Here is a 16,314-nt window from a genome sequence, read left to right as displayed (position 1 = left end):
CTTACTTTTTAGGAGAAAATGCAGCAATATGAACATAGTATATTTTTCAACACTATTTGCAGGGTATAGTTGAATATGAATTCTGGCAGTTTGAGCACCCATAATTTATGTTGTCCAGTACTGCCTTTAGTCTTTTTCTTTGTCTTTCGCTCATTGCATTCAAGCTGCTATAAAATTACAAATTATTCTTCTTCATGTTATCAATTTCCATATACAGGTAGAAATGATCTTGATACCATTAGGAAAGATTACTTCTCAAACTATCTTTACAGATCTAATTTGAACTTGTTGAATTGTGGCATTAATTTGAGACAAGCCCCATGTTTTCCCAAAGGAATGCACTGAGGATACTGAAAAACAGAAAATGCTGGAAATAGTCAGCAGGTTTGGCAACATTTGCTAGGAGAGACCAATTCTGATGGAAGGTCACAACTTGACATACTAAGTCTGTTTCTGTCCCTATAAATGCTGAGAAACCTGCTGGGCACACCCAGCAGTTTGTATTTTTATATCCATTTTCATAGTGCTTTCACTGCTACCAATCAACATTCTGTCAACACCCATTGTAACTTATTAAAAACAAGTCTTGAGTTTGGAAATTTACAAATTTTAAATATCACGAATGAGGAGTTGTGTTTTTTTTGCAGCTTAAAGTTTAATATAGATCTTTTATCGATAAAGGAAAAACCGGAGTACTTTTATATTGGTTGTGAACTTGAGTTTATCTGGCATCTACAGTTGGGCCATGTTTAATATGTGGAAAATTGTCATAGAATCTCTACAGTGTGGAAACAGGCCATTTGGCCCAACAAGTCCACACCAACCCTCTGAAAAGTATCCCACCCAGACCCATTCCCCAAGCCTATTAATCGACATTTCCCCTGACTAATGCAAATAAACCACACATCCCTGACCACTATGGGCAATTTAGCATGGCCAATTCATCTAACCTGCACATCTTTGAACTATGGGAGGAAACTGGAGCACCCGGAGGAAACCCGCGTAGACACTGGGAGAATGTGCAAACTCCACACAGACAGTTGTCCGAGGCTGGAATTGAACCTGGGTCCCTGGTGCTGTGAGGCAGCATGGCTGGCCACCGAACTACCATGTCCTCATGTAGTGAAGAAACTATTTATTGGAATATGTAATTTGTACATTTTAACACACCCTTTCTTAGCAATCTAAACATGCCTACTTTAAATGAGAGTTTGAATTTCCATGTCTGCGCCATGGATTTTGAAGTTACTACCTGAATACCTCCATATTTCATTCTCATCTCCACTCCAAAAAGACTGTGAATTGAGAAATCGCAGACACTCATAGATATAGTATTGATAATTAAAGTTAGTACTTGTGTAAGCAGAAGACGTTGGATTGTATGATATTCTGACACAGATTAATTTATAGATTCATTTAGCTTCGTGATTTCTGACTAGAGCTAATGGCTAAATTATGGAATTGCTGGTATCAGAGATTGTTTAAACATTGTGTTAATTTTTATATTCTGTATCTAGTCATTGTACCCAGAATTTTACTTTGGTCTTTATCCACTTGAAGTGATTTTTTAAAGACTTCTTCCAAAATTTCTGAAGAGATGGCAGATTTAGTTAGAATGAATTTGTGATTGTTTTATTTATTTGCTTTGTTAATTACACAATACATTATTTGTTTGAAGGTAGTCCTCCAGTGTCTCTAGAGTCATTACAAGGTCCTCTGTCTCTCTCTGCTGGAAGTGTTATGCTTCAGTCAACTACATCAATAAATCGACGGAAAAGTAAACGGCTAGAAAACAAAGTGGAGAGGTAACTTAAATTCTTGTATTTGCCTTGTTAACTTATGTGTTTTGTGAATTATTAATAGCTATTTTTAAACATATTTTATTTAACAAGTAACCACGAATATGATTTTTACCTACCAGTGCAGTTTAGTTTAAAAAAACTGACCAACGCATGACTGGTTTATTCCTTGAATGCATAAGAACATAATTTTGAAATGTAAGGAAACGATACATAGTGCGAAAATCCTGTAGCTTTGTGTTTGACACATGCATTTGCAAGCAATAGAGATATATGCACATAATTAATTTTACAAACATTTTTTCAACATAACCATTCACTCGTTACCCTTATAGAAGGTTCTGCTCGAACAACTGTATATCTGCATCTCTGACTTTCTATCCGCTAATTAAAGATTGTATACTCTGTACCGGCATTTTCACTTTCGCATTAAAAATGGGCAAAAGAAAGATCCATTTAGGGTAGTAAGTTACAGAAGAAATGTAATTGCACAAGATTTGAGTCTGCAACTTAGTGATTTATGCTAAATCAAGCCTACTTATAATACTATGAGTCCATCTTTATGTATTAATATGTAGAATTTTATTCAATGTGGCTCTATTTTGTTAGCTCTCTCAATTAGAATTTTTTATGTTTAGAGAGAAGAGAATGGTGTGGTGGGAATGTCCCTAGCTAATAATTCAGAAACCCCAGGTTAATGGTCTAGGCATGCTGAAATTTGCATCCAAGTTTTTAAAAAAACAAGAATAAGATGTTGGCCTGATAGCAACCATGTAACCGTTGTTGATTTTCATTATAAGCCCATCTGATGCACTCATGTATTTTCAGAAGGAAATCTGGTATCCTTACAGACTCTGGTGGACATGCGATTCCAGACCCACAACAATGTGGTCGATTCCTAACTAAGCCAATGACAAACATCCCATGAATTCCCTGGCCACTGAGTCAGATTGCATTTGACCATTTACGGTCTTGATGTCTTATTGACCCAGGGCCAAGTTTTCACAGCATTTGCCAGCCACGCACTCCACGTTCAAGTTTACACACTACCTTTTTCCATGTCTCTTTCTTTGCTATCATCACCTCCACACTTGCTCACTAGAAGGGCTGCTTTCTGGCTGCCCATCTCTTAAGGTCTGTGTGCTCGAACTTGTTCAGAGATCTGTTGTACTTTTCATTTCCCGCATTAAGTTCTGTTTGTCTAAAAGACTTTGTCCTTGTAATCTGTATTGAATGTCCAAGCCTCTAATGTCTAAATGCACATTGAAGGAAAAACTTCCTCAAAATCTATCTCTTTGATAGGTTTAAAATTCACTGTTTGTTGGCAGTTTGGTGATTTTGCCTATCTGCAAAATGGCTTGGGACATTATTTTAGCATTAAAACCACTGTGAGTACAATTATTAATAGATCCCTTATGTTTACCTAAGTGATATAAATGATGCTTTTTATGCTGCTTGTTTTGATTGTAGCTTGGGAATTGTCTTGAATCACAAAATAGTGTCAAGTTTCTCACTACTCCAATTGGACCTTTTTTGAGATGGCAGCATTTTCTTTATTTAATTAGTAATGCTGCATCTAGTGGCACCTGTGATTAATGTACATTAGTGTTTGCACCTTGAAGGATTTTAGTTTTCTTCCTTGGTGTATTCAAAGATTACTTTTCCATAATGAAATCTTAAGCGACTGAGTATGTATCTTAGGCATATTACCATAAAGTTACAAAATTTCTGTACCCATTTCAGCTCGTCAGTGAAATGTGTGCTGGTTTCCTTGGACTGAAAAGAGGAGATAAAAGTCACCCTAGAGTTTTTAGTCCTGAGTGCTAACCAGTAGATTCTAATTGAATTGTGCATGGGTGAACATGATGTGAAGAAAGGATCCAGTTTGAGTATGATCCTTCCTACATACAAGTTACAGGGTGCTGACTGTAGGAAATAGTTTGCAGCTTTGAGAGGAGGGGAAAAGTGAGACATGAGACAACTATTGACAATAAAAGACTGGAATAGATTGATTATAAGTAAGTAAACAATCAACTTATTTTGTAGAATGGAATCTGGAAAAGCTAGTTGCTTTTCTCCCAAGCTTAGTCGAAAAAGAATGGTCCGCAAGTCCTTGCGTTTAAGATTTAGCCTTGGAAAAAACAAAGACTCAGTAAGTTTATACTTTTCTAACCATTTAAAGTTGTCCGATTGGTCTGATTTTGTATCTGTTTAATTCAAATGTTTCATGTGTCATCTATGTTCGATATATTATTGGAAAAAATATTGAGAATTAACTTATTAAATGAAAAATCTAATTTGTGATCCTCTCCCTTCCAAATGTTCTTTGTGTAATGGTTTGCTTTAGTATTGAAATTGTCCTCCTTTAAGAAAACAGATTGCTCATTTGAAATTGTTATATCTGGGACTCTTGATTTAATTGGTAATAATCTAATTAAGTTACACTTCTAGGCATCAGGTTTGGAAGTTCAAAGGTTAATAGTGATGTATAATGGGCATTTGAAGGACAAATGAATAGCTTTTCTTTATATGGAGCTAAAAGATTAATGGTTCCCAGAAGTGGGGAACTGTTGTTGCCAAACTGTTTTGATAATTAGTTTTTGTTTGGGGAAAATGTACTCTATACAATAAATGTGGGTCTTTTCTCCCCTTGGTGGGACTTAGTAAAGATTAAGCACATAATTTTAATAGCTAGAAGTAAACAGGATACATTGTTCAAATTGTGCACATTAAAGCAAATTTTATGTAAAAAGACTAGACTGTACAGTGGAATCAAATTTTTGATGCATTAAAATTAACAACTTAGTGTGAAGACGTAGCATGAGCAGAAGTTGAAGGAGGTTTTGACACATGTTAAAGTTCAAAATTTTCTGTTCTGCAAAAGAAACCCACCGTGTCCCACAAGGATCGGTGCTGTGTCCACTGCTTTTCGTAATTTTCTAAATGATTTTGATGTGAGCATAGGAAGTATTATCAGTAAGTTTGCAGATGACACCAAAATTGGAGGTGTAGTGGACACTGAAGAAAGTTACCTCACAGTGCTATGGGATCTTGATCAGATGGGCCAATGGGCCGAGGAGTGGCAGATGGAGTTTAATTTAGATAAATGCAAGGTGCTGCATTTTGGAAAGATAAATCAGGACTTATACACTTAATTGTAAGTTCCTGGGGTGTTTGCTGAAGAAAGAGACCTTGGAGTGCAGGTTCATAGTTCCTTGAGAGTGGAGTTTCAGGTAGACAAGTTAGTGAAGAAGACGTTTAGCATGCTTTCCTTTATTGGACAAGGCATTGAGTACAGGAGTTGGGAGGTCATGTTGTGGCTATACAGAACGTTAGTTAGGACACTTTTAGAATGATGTGCAGTTCTGGCCTCCCTCCTATGTGAAATTTGAAAGGGTTCAGAAAAGATTTACAGGAATATTGGAAGGTTTGAGCTGTAGAGAGAGGCTGAATAGGCTGGGGCTGTATCCCCTGGAGAGTATGAGGCTGAAGGGTGACCTTATAGAGGTTTATAAAGTCACAAGGGGCATGGATAAGGAAATTAGACAAAGTACTTTCCCTGGGGTGGAGGAGTCCAGAAGTAGAGGGCATATGTTTAGGGTGAACGGGGTAAGATTTAAAAGGAACCGAAGGGACAACCTTTTCATGCAATGGGTAGTGTGTGCATGGAATGAGCTGCCAGAGGAAGTGATGGAGGCTGGTACAATTCCAATATTTTAAAAGGCATCTGGAGGGTATATGAATAAGAAAGGTGTAGAAGGATATGGGCCAAGTGCTGACAAATGGGACTAGATTAATTTAGGATATCTGGTTGGCGTGGACGGGTTGGACAGAAGGGTTTGTTTCTGTGCCGCATATCTCCATGATTCAATAAAATGCTAAAGGCCCTTGTATCTTTCATTTTTGAAGTGTCATTTTGTATTTGCTGCTTTTCTTTTATTAATGCCAATATTCAGTGCTGACAAAGCAATCACCACATTTCTACGTTGGTAGGTTATAAATCTGTTTCTTTTTATGTTAGAGAACACAAAACATTTATGTAGCAAAGGATCAGCCTTGTACATATAAGCCCAGATTTTACAGCTAGCTGTGAAGTAATAATTCTTACCATTCACCTTAATGACTGCTGCCCTCAATTTGGTGGGTTTTTGAGCTGTTTTCCCTGGAGTGTCGGAAGCTGAAGGGTGACCTTACAGAGGTCTATAAAATCATGAAGGGCATTGATAGGATAAATAGACAAATTCTTTTCCATAGGGTGGGGAGTCCAGAACTGGAGGGCATAGGTTTAGGGTGAGAGGGGAAAGATATAAAGGAGACCTAAGGGCCAACCTTTTTACACACAGGGTGGTGCGTGTGTAGAATGAGCTGCCAGAGAAAGTGGTGGAGGCTGGTACAATTGCAACATTTAAAAGGCATCTGGATGGTTATATGATTCTGAAGGGTTTTGAGGGATATGGGCCGGGTGCTAGCAAATGGGACTAGATTAGGTTGGGATATCTTGTCCGCACGGATGAGTTGAACCGAGGGGTCTGTTTCTGTGCTGTACATCTCTATGACTGACTCGATGAGCTGCTTGCTCTAATCCAGCATCTCATCTACTGTGTGGTGCTCCAGTGGATTTCTGGTGTCTACAAACAGAGAAAGAAACAGTGAGTCTCTTAAACTAATACTTCTCTTAGGTTTGCAGAATCTATATCAGAAAGTATCCATGAGGTTTAAATCATGAACAGAAAACAGATTGGGCTAGGTAAATGAGATTGAAAATCTAAGAGTTTAGTAGCAAAGTGAAAAAATAAAATCTTCATTCCTTAACTTCTGAAAGGATGAGAATTTACATTATTTCAATCTTCAGGTCCAGGTAATGATTATTTGGAAGTAATTACTCATGATACTATAATCAAATATTTCGGTGGGTCCATCTAGGAATGAATAAAATTTAATGATTTCTTTAGTGGGTAACGAATTAGAAACTACTTGAAAGATGTGCAATGCATTCACTTTAATGCCAAGTCTTTTGGTGAGTACTGTTACTGTGGAACATCTCTGACTGTACCCATATTTCAGTGCTTAAGTGCACTTGTATGAACGCAGTTTACTCCATAATGTGTTTAAGCATTGTTAGGTTCTTTTGTTATGGTTGCAGAATCTGGGCCAAAGTATGCATTTAACCTTGCATAGAATTTGTGTTTTTATCCCAGACTGTTCCATTTCTATGGTACTTATAAACAGTATACTTAACTTTTTTTTATATTCATTGGATTGTTTCAAATTAAACTTATGAGTATTTTAATTTTGCACAGAATACTTTATCCTCCAGAGGCCCAGCTCCAAATGGATCAGAAAATATTGGTTGGCGTCTTGCAAATCAGTGTGATGTTCATGACTACAGATGGTTCTCAGCAGAAGATCTCCCATCGACCCCAGTCGTAAAACACAGAGATACAAGAGGTAAATGCTGATCAAGTTTCCTATTTATTTCATCATGTATCCCACTTACCTAACATGGTATGCATTAGGAAAGTTACAGGTTAAGTCCAAAATTCATAATATGACATTGTAAATAAATGATGCTATAAGTGCTTTCCTTATTGTATAAAATCCTAGTTCTATTATTCAGTTTATAATTCTATTATTACTCAAAATGCATTGCTCTTTGAGTTGGACCTTTTTCATTGCCAAAAGAGAGATACAAAATTTTCAGCCTTTATTCAGAATTCAGTGTAGTAATAGGGTATTTCTCAGGGAGGAGAAAGTGAGGACTGCAGATACTGACTTCAGAGTTGAGAGAGTGGTGCTGGAAAAGTACAGCAGGTCAGGCAGCATTAGAGGAGCAGGAGACTTGACATTTCAGGCGTAAGTCCTTCATCAGGAATGAGGCTTGTGGGCCGGGGGCCTGAGAGATAAATGGTAGGGGTATGGGCTGGGAATGCAATAGATAGATGAATGTGGTGGAGAAGGTTACAGGGTGGAGTGGCTAGATGCGAAAGCCGGACAAGTCAAGAGGGCGGTGCCGAGTTGGAAGCTTGTGACTGGAATGAGGTGGAGGGAGAGGAAATGAGGAAGCTGGTGAAGTCCACACTAATCTCCGCAGGGTCCCAAGGCAGAGGATGAGGCGTTCTTCCTCCAGGTGTCAGGTGGTTAGTGTTTGGCGATGGAGGAGGCCCAGGATCTGCATGTCCTTGATGGATTGGGAGGTGGAGTTAAACTGTTCAGCCACAGGGTGTTGGGGTTGGTTGGTGCAGGTGTCCCAGAGATGTTCTCTGAAATGATCCGAAAGTTGGCGTCCTGTCTTTCTGATGTGGAGGATGCGGGTGCAACAGATACAGGAGATGACTGTATTCATCTGTAGAAGTACAGGTGAATTTCTGTGTGATGTGGAAGGATCCTTTGGCGTCTTGGACGAAGGTGTGGGCGCACATTGCACTTGTGGTGGCTGGGGAAGGTGCTGGGAGTGGGATGAGGGAGTGGGGAGGCGTGGATCTGACAAGGGAGTCGTGGACGGAATAGCTTCTCCGAAATGCTGGTAGGTGTGGGTGGGAAATATATCCCTAGTGGTGAGGTCTGTTTGTAGGTGGTGGATGTTGATGCGATGTATACAGAGTTTGGTAGGGTGGAAGATGAGGAGTGGGGGTGGGGGGGTTGTTCTGTCCTTATTGCGTTGAGAGGAGTGGGGTTCAAGGACTAAGGTGTGGAAAATGAAGGAAATGCGCTGGAGGGCATCATTGACCATATGAGAGGGGAAATTATGGTCTTGGAAGAAAGAGGCCATCTGGGATTTTCTATGGTGGAATTGGTCGTCCTGGGAACAGATGCAGCAGACGAATTAGGAATAAGAGTTTTTTTACAGGAGGCAGAATAGGAGGAGGTGTAGCCCAAGTAGCTGTGGAAGTCTCTAGGTTTATAGTAAATGTCAGTGGTTAGTCGGTCGCCGCAGATGGAGATGGAGAGGCCCAGGAAGAGGAGCGGGATGTCTGAAATGGTCCAGGTGAATTTGAGGTCTGGGTGAAAGGTGTTGGTGAAGTTGATGAACTGTTCAGCCTCCTCATGGGAGTATGCGGGTGCCCATTGGTTTGGAGGAAGTGGGAGGATTAGCAGGAAAAGTTGTTAAGGGGTGAAGACCAGTTTGACCGGGCGGATGAGGGTGTTGATGGAAGGGTACTGGTTGGAATGGTGTGAAAGGAAGAAACGGAGGGGTTGGAGGCATTCGTGGTGGCAGATAGATGTGTACAGGGACTGAGTGTCCATGGTGAAGATGAGTTGTAGGGAGCCGGGGAACCGATAGTCTTGGAGGAGGTGAAGGGAGTGGATGGTGTCCCAAATGGAGATGAGGAGTTCCTGCACTACGGGGACAGAATGGTGTCAAGGTATGCAGAGCTGAGTTCAGTGGGACGGAAGCAGGCTCAGACAATGGGTCAACCAGGGAAGTCAGGTTTGTGAATCTTCGTTAGGAGGTAGAATCGGCCAGTGCAGGGTTCTTGGACTATGAGGTTGGAGGCTTTGAATGGGAGGTCCCCAGAAGTGATTAGGTTGTGGATGGTCTAGGAGATGAAGATTTGGCGATGGGAGGTGACAGGGCAGTAGGAGGAGGTGTCTGCGAGGTGGCACCTGACTTCAGCGGTGTAGAGGTCAGTGTGCCAAACTACCATTGCAACCCCCCCCCCCCCAGCCCGCTGGTTTAATGGTAATCTTGGGGTTAGAGGGGAGGGCTGCACGTTGTGAGGGCAGGAGGTTGGAGCGGGTGATGGGGGTGGACAGGTTGAGGTAGTCTATGTCACAGCAGCAGTTAGAAATGAAGGTTCAAGGGTGGGTAACAGGCCAGCACAAGGAGTCCAGGGATGTGTTGGAGGTGGGAGAAGGGGTCCGCCGTGGGTGGGCGGGAATCTTGATCAAAAAAAGTGAATGTGGAGGCAGCGGAAGAAATATTCAATGTGCTTGTCCAACTCATTAATCCGGGAGTGTAGAAGCCTTTGCTGAGGACTGAACATTCATCCTCAGTAAGGGGGAGGTCAGAGAGAATAATAAAAACAGAGCAGGGCAGGGAACCAGGACCTGAGGTGGAGCTGGAACTGGGAGTGGAGGTGGAGACTGCCATTGGAGTGGGTGTGGTTATGGGTTCAGGAGTGATGTCATCAATGGAAGTGATGCTCACCATGGGGGCGGAAATGGCTGTGGCGGCTATTTCTCAGTCCATTCACATCTATGTTAACTGATGGGCAATGAAGTAAAGGGGGTTTGACGCTGAAATCTTTACCCAGTATCAACTCTGAGTGCTGTAATATTACTTGAAGCAACAAATGCTGCTGTTGTTTTGCTATTAAGATGGATTCTAATTCAACCCAGACAATTAGGTAGTGGTCTCTTTCACAGGAATCTTTAGTAAGATGAGTTTGGGGAGTTTTAATCCTGTACTCAATAGGTATAGGCTTGGAGCATAACATTGTCCACAATTTTTCATATTTGTACCCTATTACTCTTTGCTCAGTGACATTAGGGAAAAGTACAGTTCAAGGTTGTGACAAGGAGGATTTTATGTGTAGGGAACTCATATAATCCAGGGAAAATAGCCCCAGCCTATTCAGCTCTTCCTATATATAGCTCAAACCCTCCAACCTTGATAACATCCTTCTAAATCTTTTCTGAGCCCTTTTAAGTTTCGCAGCATCTTTTCTATAGCAGGAAGACCAGAATTGAATGCAATATTTTAAAAATGGCCTCACCAATGTCCTGTACAGCCGCAGTGTGACCTCCCAGCTCCTATACTCAATGCAAAAACAAAAATTGCTAGAAAGGCTCAGCAGGTCTTTCAGCATCTGTAAAGAGAAATCAAAATTAACATTTATGGTCTGTTTACCCTTCCCAGAACAGCTGAGGCAGGGTCACTGGACCTAAAATGTTAACTTTGATTTATTTTCACAGATGCTGCCAAGCCAGCTGAGTTTTTCCAGCAACTTCTGTTTTTGTTTCTGATTTACAGCATCCGCTATTCTTTCAGTTCCTATGCTCACTGTACTGACCCATAAAGGCAAACTCCTCCTCCACTACTGTCTACCTGCGATTCCACTTTCAAGGAACTGTGAACCTCTACCCGAAGGTCTCTTTGTTTGGCAACATACCCCAGGATCTTAGCGTTAGTATATAAATTTTGCCCTCATTTGTCTTAACCAAAATGCAGCACCTCTCATTTCTCTAAATTTAAACTCCATCTGCCACTCCTTGGCCCATCTGAACAAGGTCCCATTGTACTCTCTGGTAACCTTCTTCTCTGTCCACTACTGCACCAATTTTGGTGTTAACTGCAAACTGACTAACAATATCTCCTAAATTCGCATCCAAATAATTAATGTTAATCACAAAAAGCAGTGGAACCAGCACCGATTCTTGCAGTACACCGTTGGTCACAGGCCTCTAGACCAGAAAGCAGCCCTCCACCACCACCACCACCCTATGTCTCCTATCTTCGAGCCAATTTTGTGTCCAAATAGCTAGCTCATTTTCAGTTATTACTGAAACTTAAGAAGGAAATGTGTCCAATGAGCTCCCAGAGCGTAAGTTGGTATTTTAAGTGTGCTAATAATGTTTACCTCTCAGTTAACCTGCTTTGCAGGTTTATTCCCTGTCCTTGCTAAACCTGGTAGCTACAGGAGATGAGGACATTCTTGGGAGACAACAAATATCTCCCAGCAAGTTAAGAAGACTAGGAGTGCCTCATCCCAATTTTCTTTTTTTTTTTAATTTTTTTTCCTCTTTCTTCTTCTCAGCCATGTTTTCTTCCTATCAGATTGTGTCCTTGCCCCCTTGTCTGGTATTGGGACTTCCTGGATATTCTCGGCATGAATGGATAGCGTTCCTTTCAGACTGTATAGAGACCCTGTTGAATTTAGAAGGAGAACACTTTCAAGTTAAAACCCAGATTTCCAGGTTTTCCATGTGTTACAGCATTCCTCAAATCCCTGTTCCCAGCATGTCAATACATAAAATCAAAATTAAAAGAAAATGCCTTTCTCAATATTTATCTTGCATTTTGGTGAAAATATTGAATGTAACTGTTCTGAGTTTTAGATGTGGTACTTGACTGAAGTTGTCATGATTTGGAGATGCCGGTGTTGGACACATACACTTTGTCACACTCACAACCCCCAACCCAGACAGACACACACAGACAGACAAAGACACACATGCCCACATATATTTTGTAGGGTGAATTTGTACTTTCAGGGTTATGTTGTACTTTGTTCAAAAACTGCATGCATTCATGTAGAACTCCGTTATTTCAATTTTTAGATTAGAATCAATCTAAACATCATGGCATAGACAGAGAACACAGGGGGCTAATACCTTCAACATATTGTCTAGCTATCACCATTGTTAACAGCTAACCTAAGAATGCAACGCTTTTAAAAAAAGGTTTTGTGATTTACACATGAAAGAAGTGAAGCTATCATTGTATTCAAACAGATGAAAGACTTAACAGACAATCAATTTTTCAATGTATAATTTCAGTTACATCACACTAAATTTTTGCTATAAATTCTGTGTGTTAAGATTGAGTCCTCCACTATCAGCTGATGAAGGAGCGACGCTCCGAAAGCTAGTGTGCTTCCAATTAAACCTGTTGGACTGTAACCTGGTGTTGTGTGATTTTTAACTTTGGCTGAAGTTGTCATGCTTTTTAATGGATGGTGGGTGGTTGTACACAAGGAAATGCAAAACAGAGACTTGTTTTTACTGGACTCGCTAGGATGCACCTCGTCAGCTTAAGTAAGCTGTCCACCCTCTTGAGATTCATACCACTGAGAAGGGGATATCCTTGTTTTTTGGAAAAGTCAATGTTTTTTCAGCAGTTACATGTATCAGTAAAACAGGGTCCTTCTGCTTTCATAATTAGCTTAGTTGTCATCACCAGTTTTTGGAGTGCAATCATTCGTTAACTTAGAAAGGTAGAAACAATTTAAAAAAATTGCTGAGTATGACGCCATGCTTCCAATATGATAAAGTTAAAAATCACACAATACCAGTTTATAGTCCAACCGTTTTATTTGTATTCCAAATAAGCCTGTTGGACGATAACCTGGTGTTGTGATTTTTAACTTTGTCCCCCCCACCACCGACCACCGACCCGTCCATCACCAGCTCCTCCAAATTCAGTATGATAGGCCATTTAAAAATAGCTAATCGTACCTGACTAGTAAATAGTTGAGCTACATCTTCTGCATTATGATTTTTGTTTTGCTTTTCGTTCAACATTTCACCTTAGGCTGGAGCATCTAATTTAACATTCCATTCAATAATTGTTTTGTGTTTCTTTTCAGACTTAAAGTGCAAAAGTAAATCCGAAGAAAATCTTCTCACTCCGTGCAATAAAGATATCCATCGAATGTCTTGGAATGGTGCCAGTCCCACTGGGTCCCAAGTAATTTGTAGCCATCCTGATGCGGGAGCCCCATTAGAGTGTTACCTAAATTCCAGAACTTCTCAATCAGAACCTGCACTAGTCATTGGGAAACCACCCACCATACCAGGAGATTTCCGGAACCAGTGCGCAGTTCACAAAAGTGACAGCCGAAAGAGCAGAACTTCTGAAAGTGAAGATGCAAACATCGTGACTGGAGAAACGGTATTGAAAATTGAAAGGGCATTTTCTGAATCTGGAAGTGACCAAGGTTCATTTGCTGAAGACCATAAACCTTCCACTGTGGAAAACCTATGTAACAATGACTTGCTTCTCCAACAGACTGAAACTGTGGCTGTCCCTCAGAAGCCTGATAGTACATATGAAGATGCATCAGATTCAAAATGTTCATGTCCTGAATTGCCAGCCAAACCTGTTTCTGAAATAAAACTTCAAAATCTCAAAATAGATTCCAGCTCAACTGATATGAACATGACATTTAGCACGAGCAGTAATCTAAACTGCATTAATATTTTAGATCAGCAAGACACGTGTGAAACTGCAGTCCTAAAAGAGAAAAGCACGTGTTTTCCTTCTCTGGGTGATCACAGTCGTCTAAACGAAACCCAACCGCTATTTAAATCTAGTGCAGTATTTTCATTTACAGGACAGTCATCTCCTGATAAGATGCCATTGAATTATGAAGTGTTGAAAGAACAAGTTGAAAATGGTATTTCTGCAGAAAGCTTAACTGTGCCACATTCTACAGACGCATTAGTTGATAGTAATCATCCCTCTGAATTGCACCAGTCTTTGCGCTTGCCTAACGAATTAGAACCTACTTTGACTAAAAGTGGTAGCAATTTACTGTCTACAGATGGAACTCCAGCTTTGGAATTCCCTTCAAAGAGGCTTACTTTGGATGCCCCTTTGAGGAAAGTTTCAGAACAAGTTCTGAAGACCTCTGAATGTGGTCATCGCAAAGTGATTGAACATATTCAGTGGTTCAATAGTCTTTCATTAAATGACCAGACTCCAAAATGCAAAACTGTTCAACCACCTTTATTATTCAAACGTACTCCTGTTCGACACTCTATTAGGAGGATGAATTCATTATTGTATGGAAATGACAAATCAATAGTGACTAGGACCCGATCATGTAAAACTACAGTTGGCTCTCCATTAGTTAAATCAGTAAGTCATGAAAGTGTTCTGCCGTTTAATTCAAATTCATCTTCATTTGTGCAAAATGCAAATGTTAAGCAAAGTAAACAAAGTGATGTGCGTCAAAATAATTTGTCTGTTGAAGGATTTTGCAAAACCAAAGCAGCAAGACAAACACAATATTCTGTAGTTTTTAAACAAAATCGCTCAGCTAATCAGCAGAAGAATTCTTTTGATCGGAGTATTAACCAGTCAGTTTTTGGAGATTTGACTAATGGAAACATGTCAAGAATGCATCAAGTTGAAGGTGTACTGCCAAAGCGTAGTGTAGTTATTGAGAATATGTCTTGTGTAACTCCAGAGAAATCTATCTGTAATTCCATGTTGCATAAAGTTTCAGAAAAGGAAAGACATCGTTACAGAGGTTCACCAAAGTGTCCAATATCATCAGGAAAACTCACAACCAAACCTATCGACCTATAAATATGTTATAATTAATCTGTTATCATTCCACATTGCTGCTGTTTTGATGCATCCAATTGCACAAGTTGAGCTCTTTAAAGCTGGCTTCAACTTTGATATTCAGGTTATAATTACTTGAAATGCTGGAATTTGATTTTTAAAAATTAAGTAACTATTCTCAAACGCATAAGAACAATTTTTGTACCTATGCATTTTTATTAATATGTATTTGTGTGCTTTGCTGTAGTGTAGATCAACTGTGTAGAAAGCTGTGTCCTGCTCTTTGCTTTGAGTGGTATTAGGTAATTTTTGTTTCAACTCACTGCTGAGTAAGTCCATTGTGTTCATTATCATTAAACTGAGTGAAGAATTGAAGATGGAAGAATTAAACTTCTCTTTGGCATTTAAATGTAAAGATTTTAAAGTAATCAATGTAAAATTTCACCTGCTTCCCATGGGTGTCCGTGTTTAGAGCAGGTTGACGATGCAGGCTAATTTTATTGTGTTGATTCTATTTAACAAGATTTCTCACTGTACATTGGAAATCACATCCTCTATCAGAAATTCCCATTAAACACCTTTAGTTGTTTTACGGTTTTATACAGTATGTTGTACTGTAGTTTTATATTTTAAAATTAATAGGAATGTTTTAGCTGTACTCTCTCTACTTTTATTATGAAATATAGATGTAAATAGTCTATCTCAGCTTTTTACAGCAATCCTGTTGAATTTGACTTAATATTGCAGCTTTTCCAATGAAATTATTGTCAGTTGATCTGAGCATAAACATAAACTGTAAGAAATTGTTCACAATACTCATGTCTATGTTTACAGCATTTAACTCAAGTGAGCAGAATTGAAATAAAAAAATTCTTCTATTTGTAGTGCACTTGTTTAAAAACATTGCTCTTGACTTAAGCACAGGTTTGCAGTACAATCAAGTGGAATGATGGAAGAAACAGATCAAAAGCTCACTGAAGACTTCGAGTAAGAATAAATCGAAAAGGGTGTAACTGTCAGAAGAATGGAAATCGGGTTGGAACCTCCCAAATGAATCAATAATTGAGATTTATCAATTTGTAACAATTTGTATGCGGTTTAACAAAACGCAGTAATTTACAGACTCTGGTTTTATTTCTCATTTGAATCATGGACTTGCCTGATGTTCTCCTCTACTATGTTGTGAGTTTTGTCTTGTTCCTTTTTGTAGTGATTCCAGTGCCTGAGTTGTCTTAATGTGATATTATTTCTATTTGATGTAATTAAATTAGTCCTGGCACCTTACAGAGATTATGATTTGTATATACTATCAATTTGGGTCATTCCAAACCAGTTTGATCTGACCTCGAAGTTGCACCTCTCTTTAAACCATCATGAGCAATTTCAGGCAGATACAGTTTTCATTTTTTTAAAAAAATGCTCATTCAGAACTTGGAATGGTGTCGGGTTGATAATACAAGTGTGAACCACGCTTAATGTAGAATTTTTCAGAGGGGAAGT

The 16,314-nt window shown here is 39.5% G+C and overlaps 1 protein-coding gene across 4 annotated transcripts in view; it reads left to right on the top strand.

Moving 5' to 3' along the window:
* The window catches only part of LOC122554008 (rho GTPase-activating protein 11A-like), a 49,051-nt gene extending 32,953 nt beyond the window's left edge, over positions 1–16,098 (top strand). For all 4 annotated transcript variants that reach the window (XM_087990017.1, XM_087990018.1, XM_087990019.1 and 1 more), the window contains exons 10-13: positions 1,679–1,805; positions 3,846–3,951; positions 7,100–7,247; positions 13,109–16,098. In XM_087990017.1, the coding sequence (XP_087846143.1) occupies positions 1,679–1,805; positions 3,846–3,951; positions 7,100–7,247; positions 13,109–14,835 (2,108 nt within the window). In that variant the 3' untranslated portion in view covers positions 14,836–16,098. The remainder of the gene's footprint in view (positions 1–1,678; positions 1,806–3,845; positions 3,952–7,099; positions 7,248–13,108) is intronic.
* Positions 16,099–16,314: the final 216 nt, after the last annotated feature.

This window comes from Chiloscyllium plagiosum, unplaced genomic scaffold (assembly GCF_037043375.1).
Source record: "Chiloscyllium plagiosum isolate Xiang-an unplaced genomic scaffold, Cpla_swu_hap1 HiC_scaffold_8, whole genome shotgun sequence".
In the NCBI taxonomy this organism is placed as follows: domain Eukaryota; kingdom Metazoa; phylum Chordata; class Chondrichthyes; order Orectolobiformes; family Hemiscylliidae; genus Chiloscyllium; species Chiloscyllium plagiosum.
Note: the sequence above shows the minus strand (reverse complement) of the source record. Positions and strands in the feature narration are given on the sequence as shown.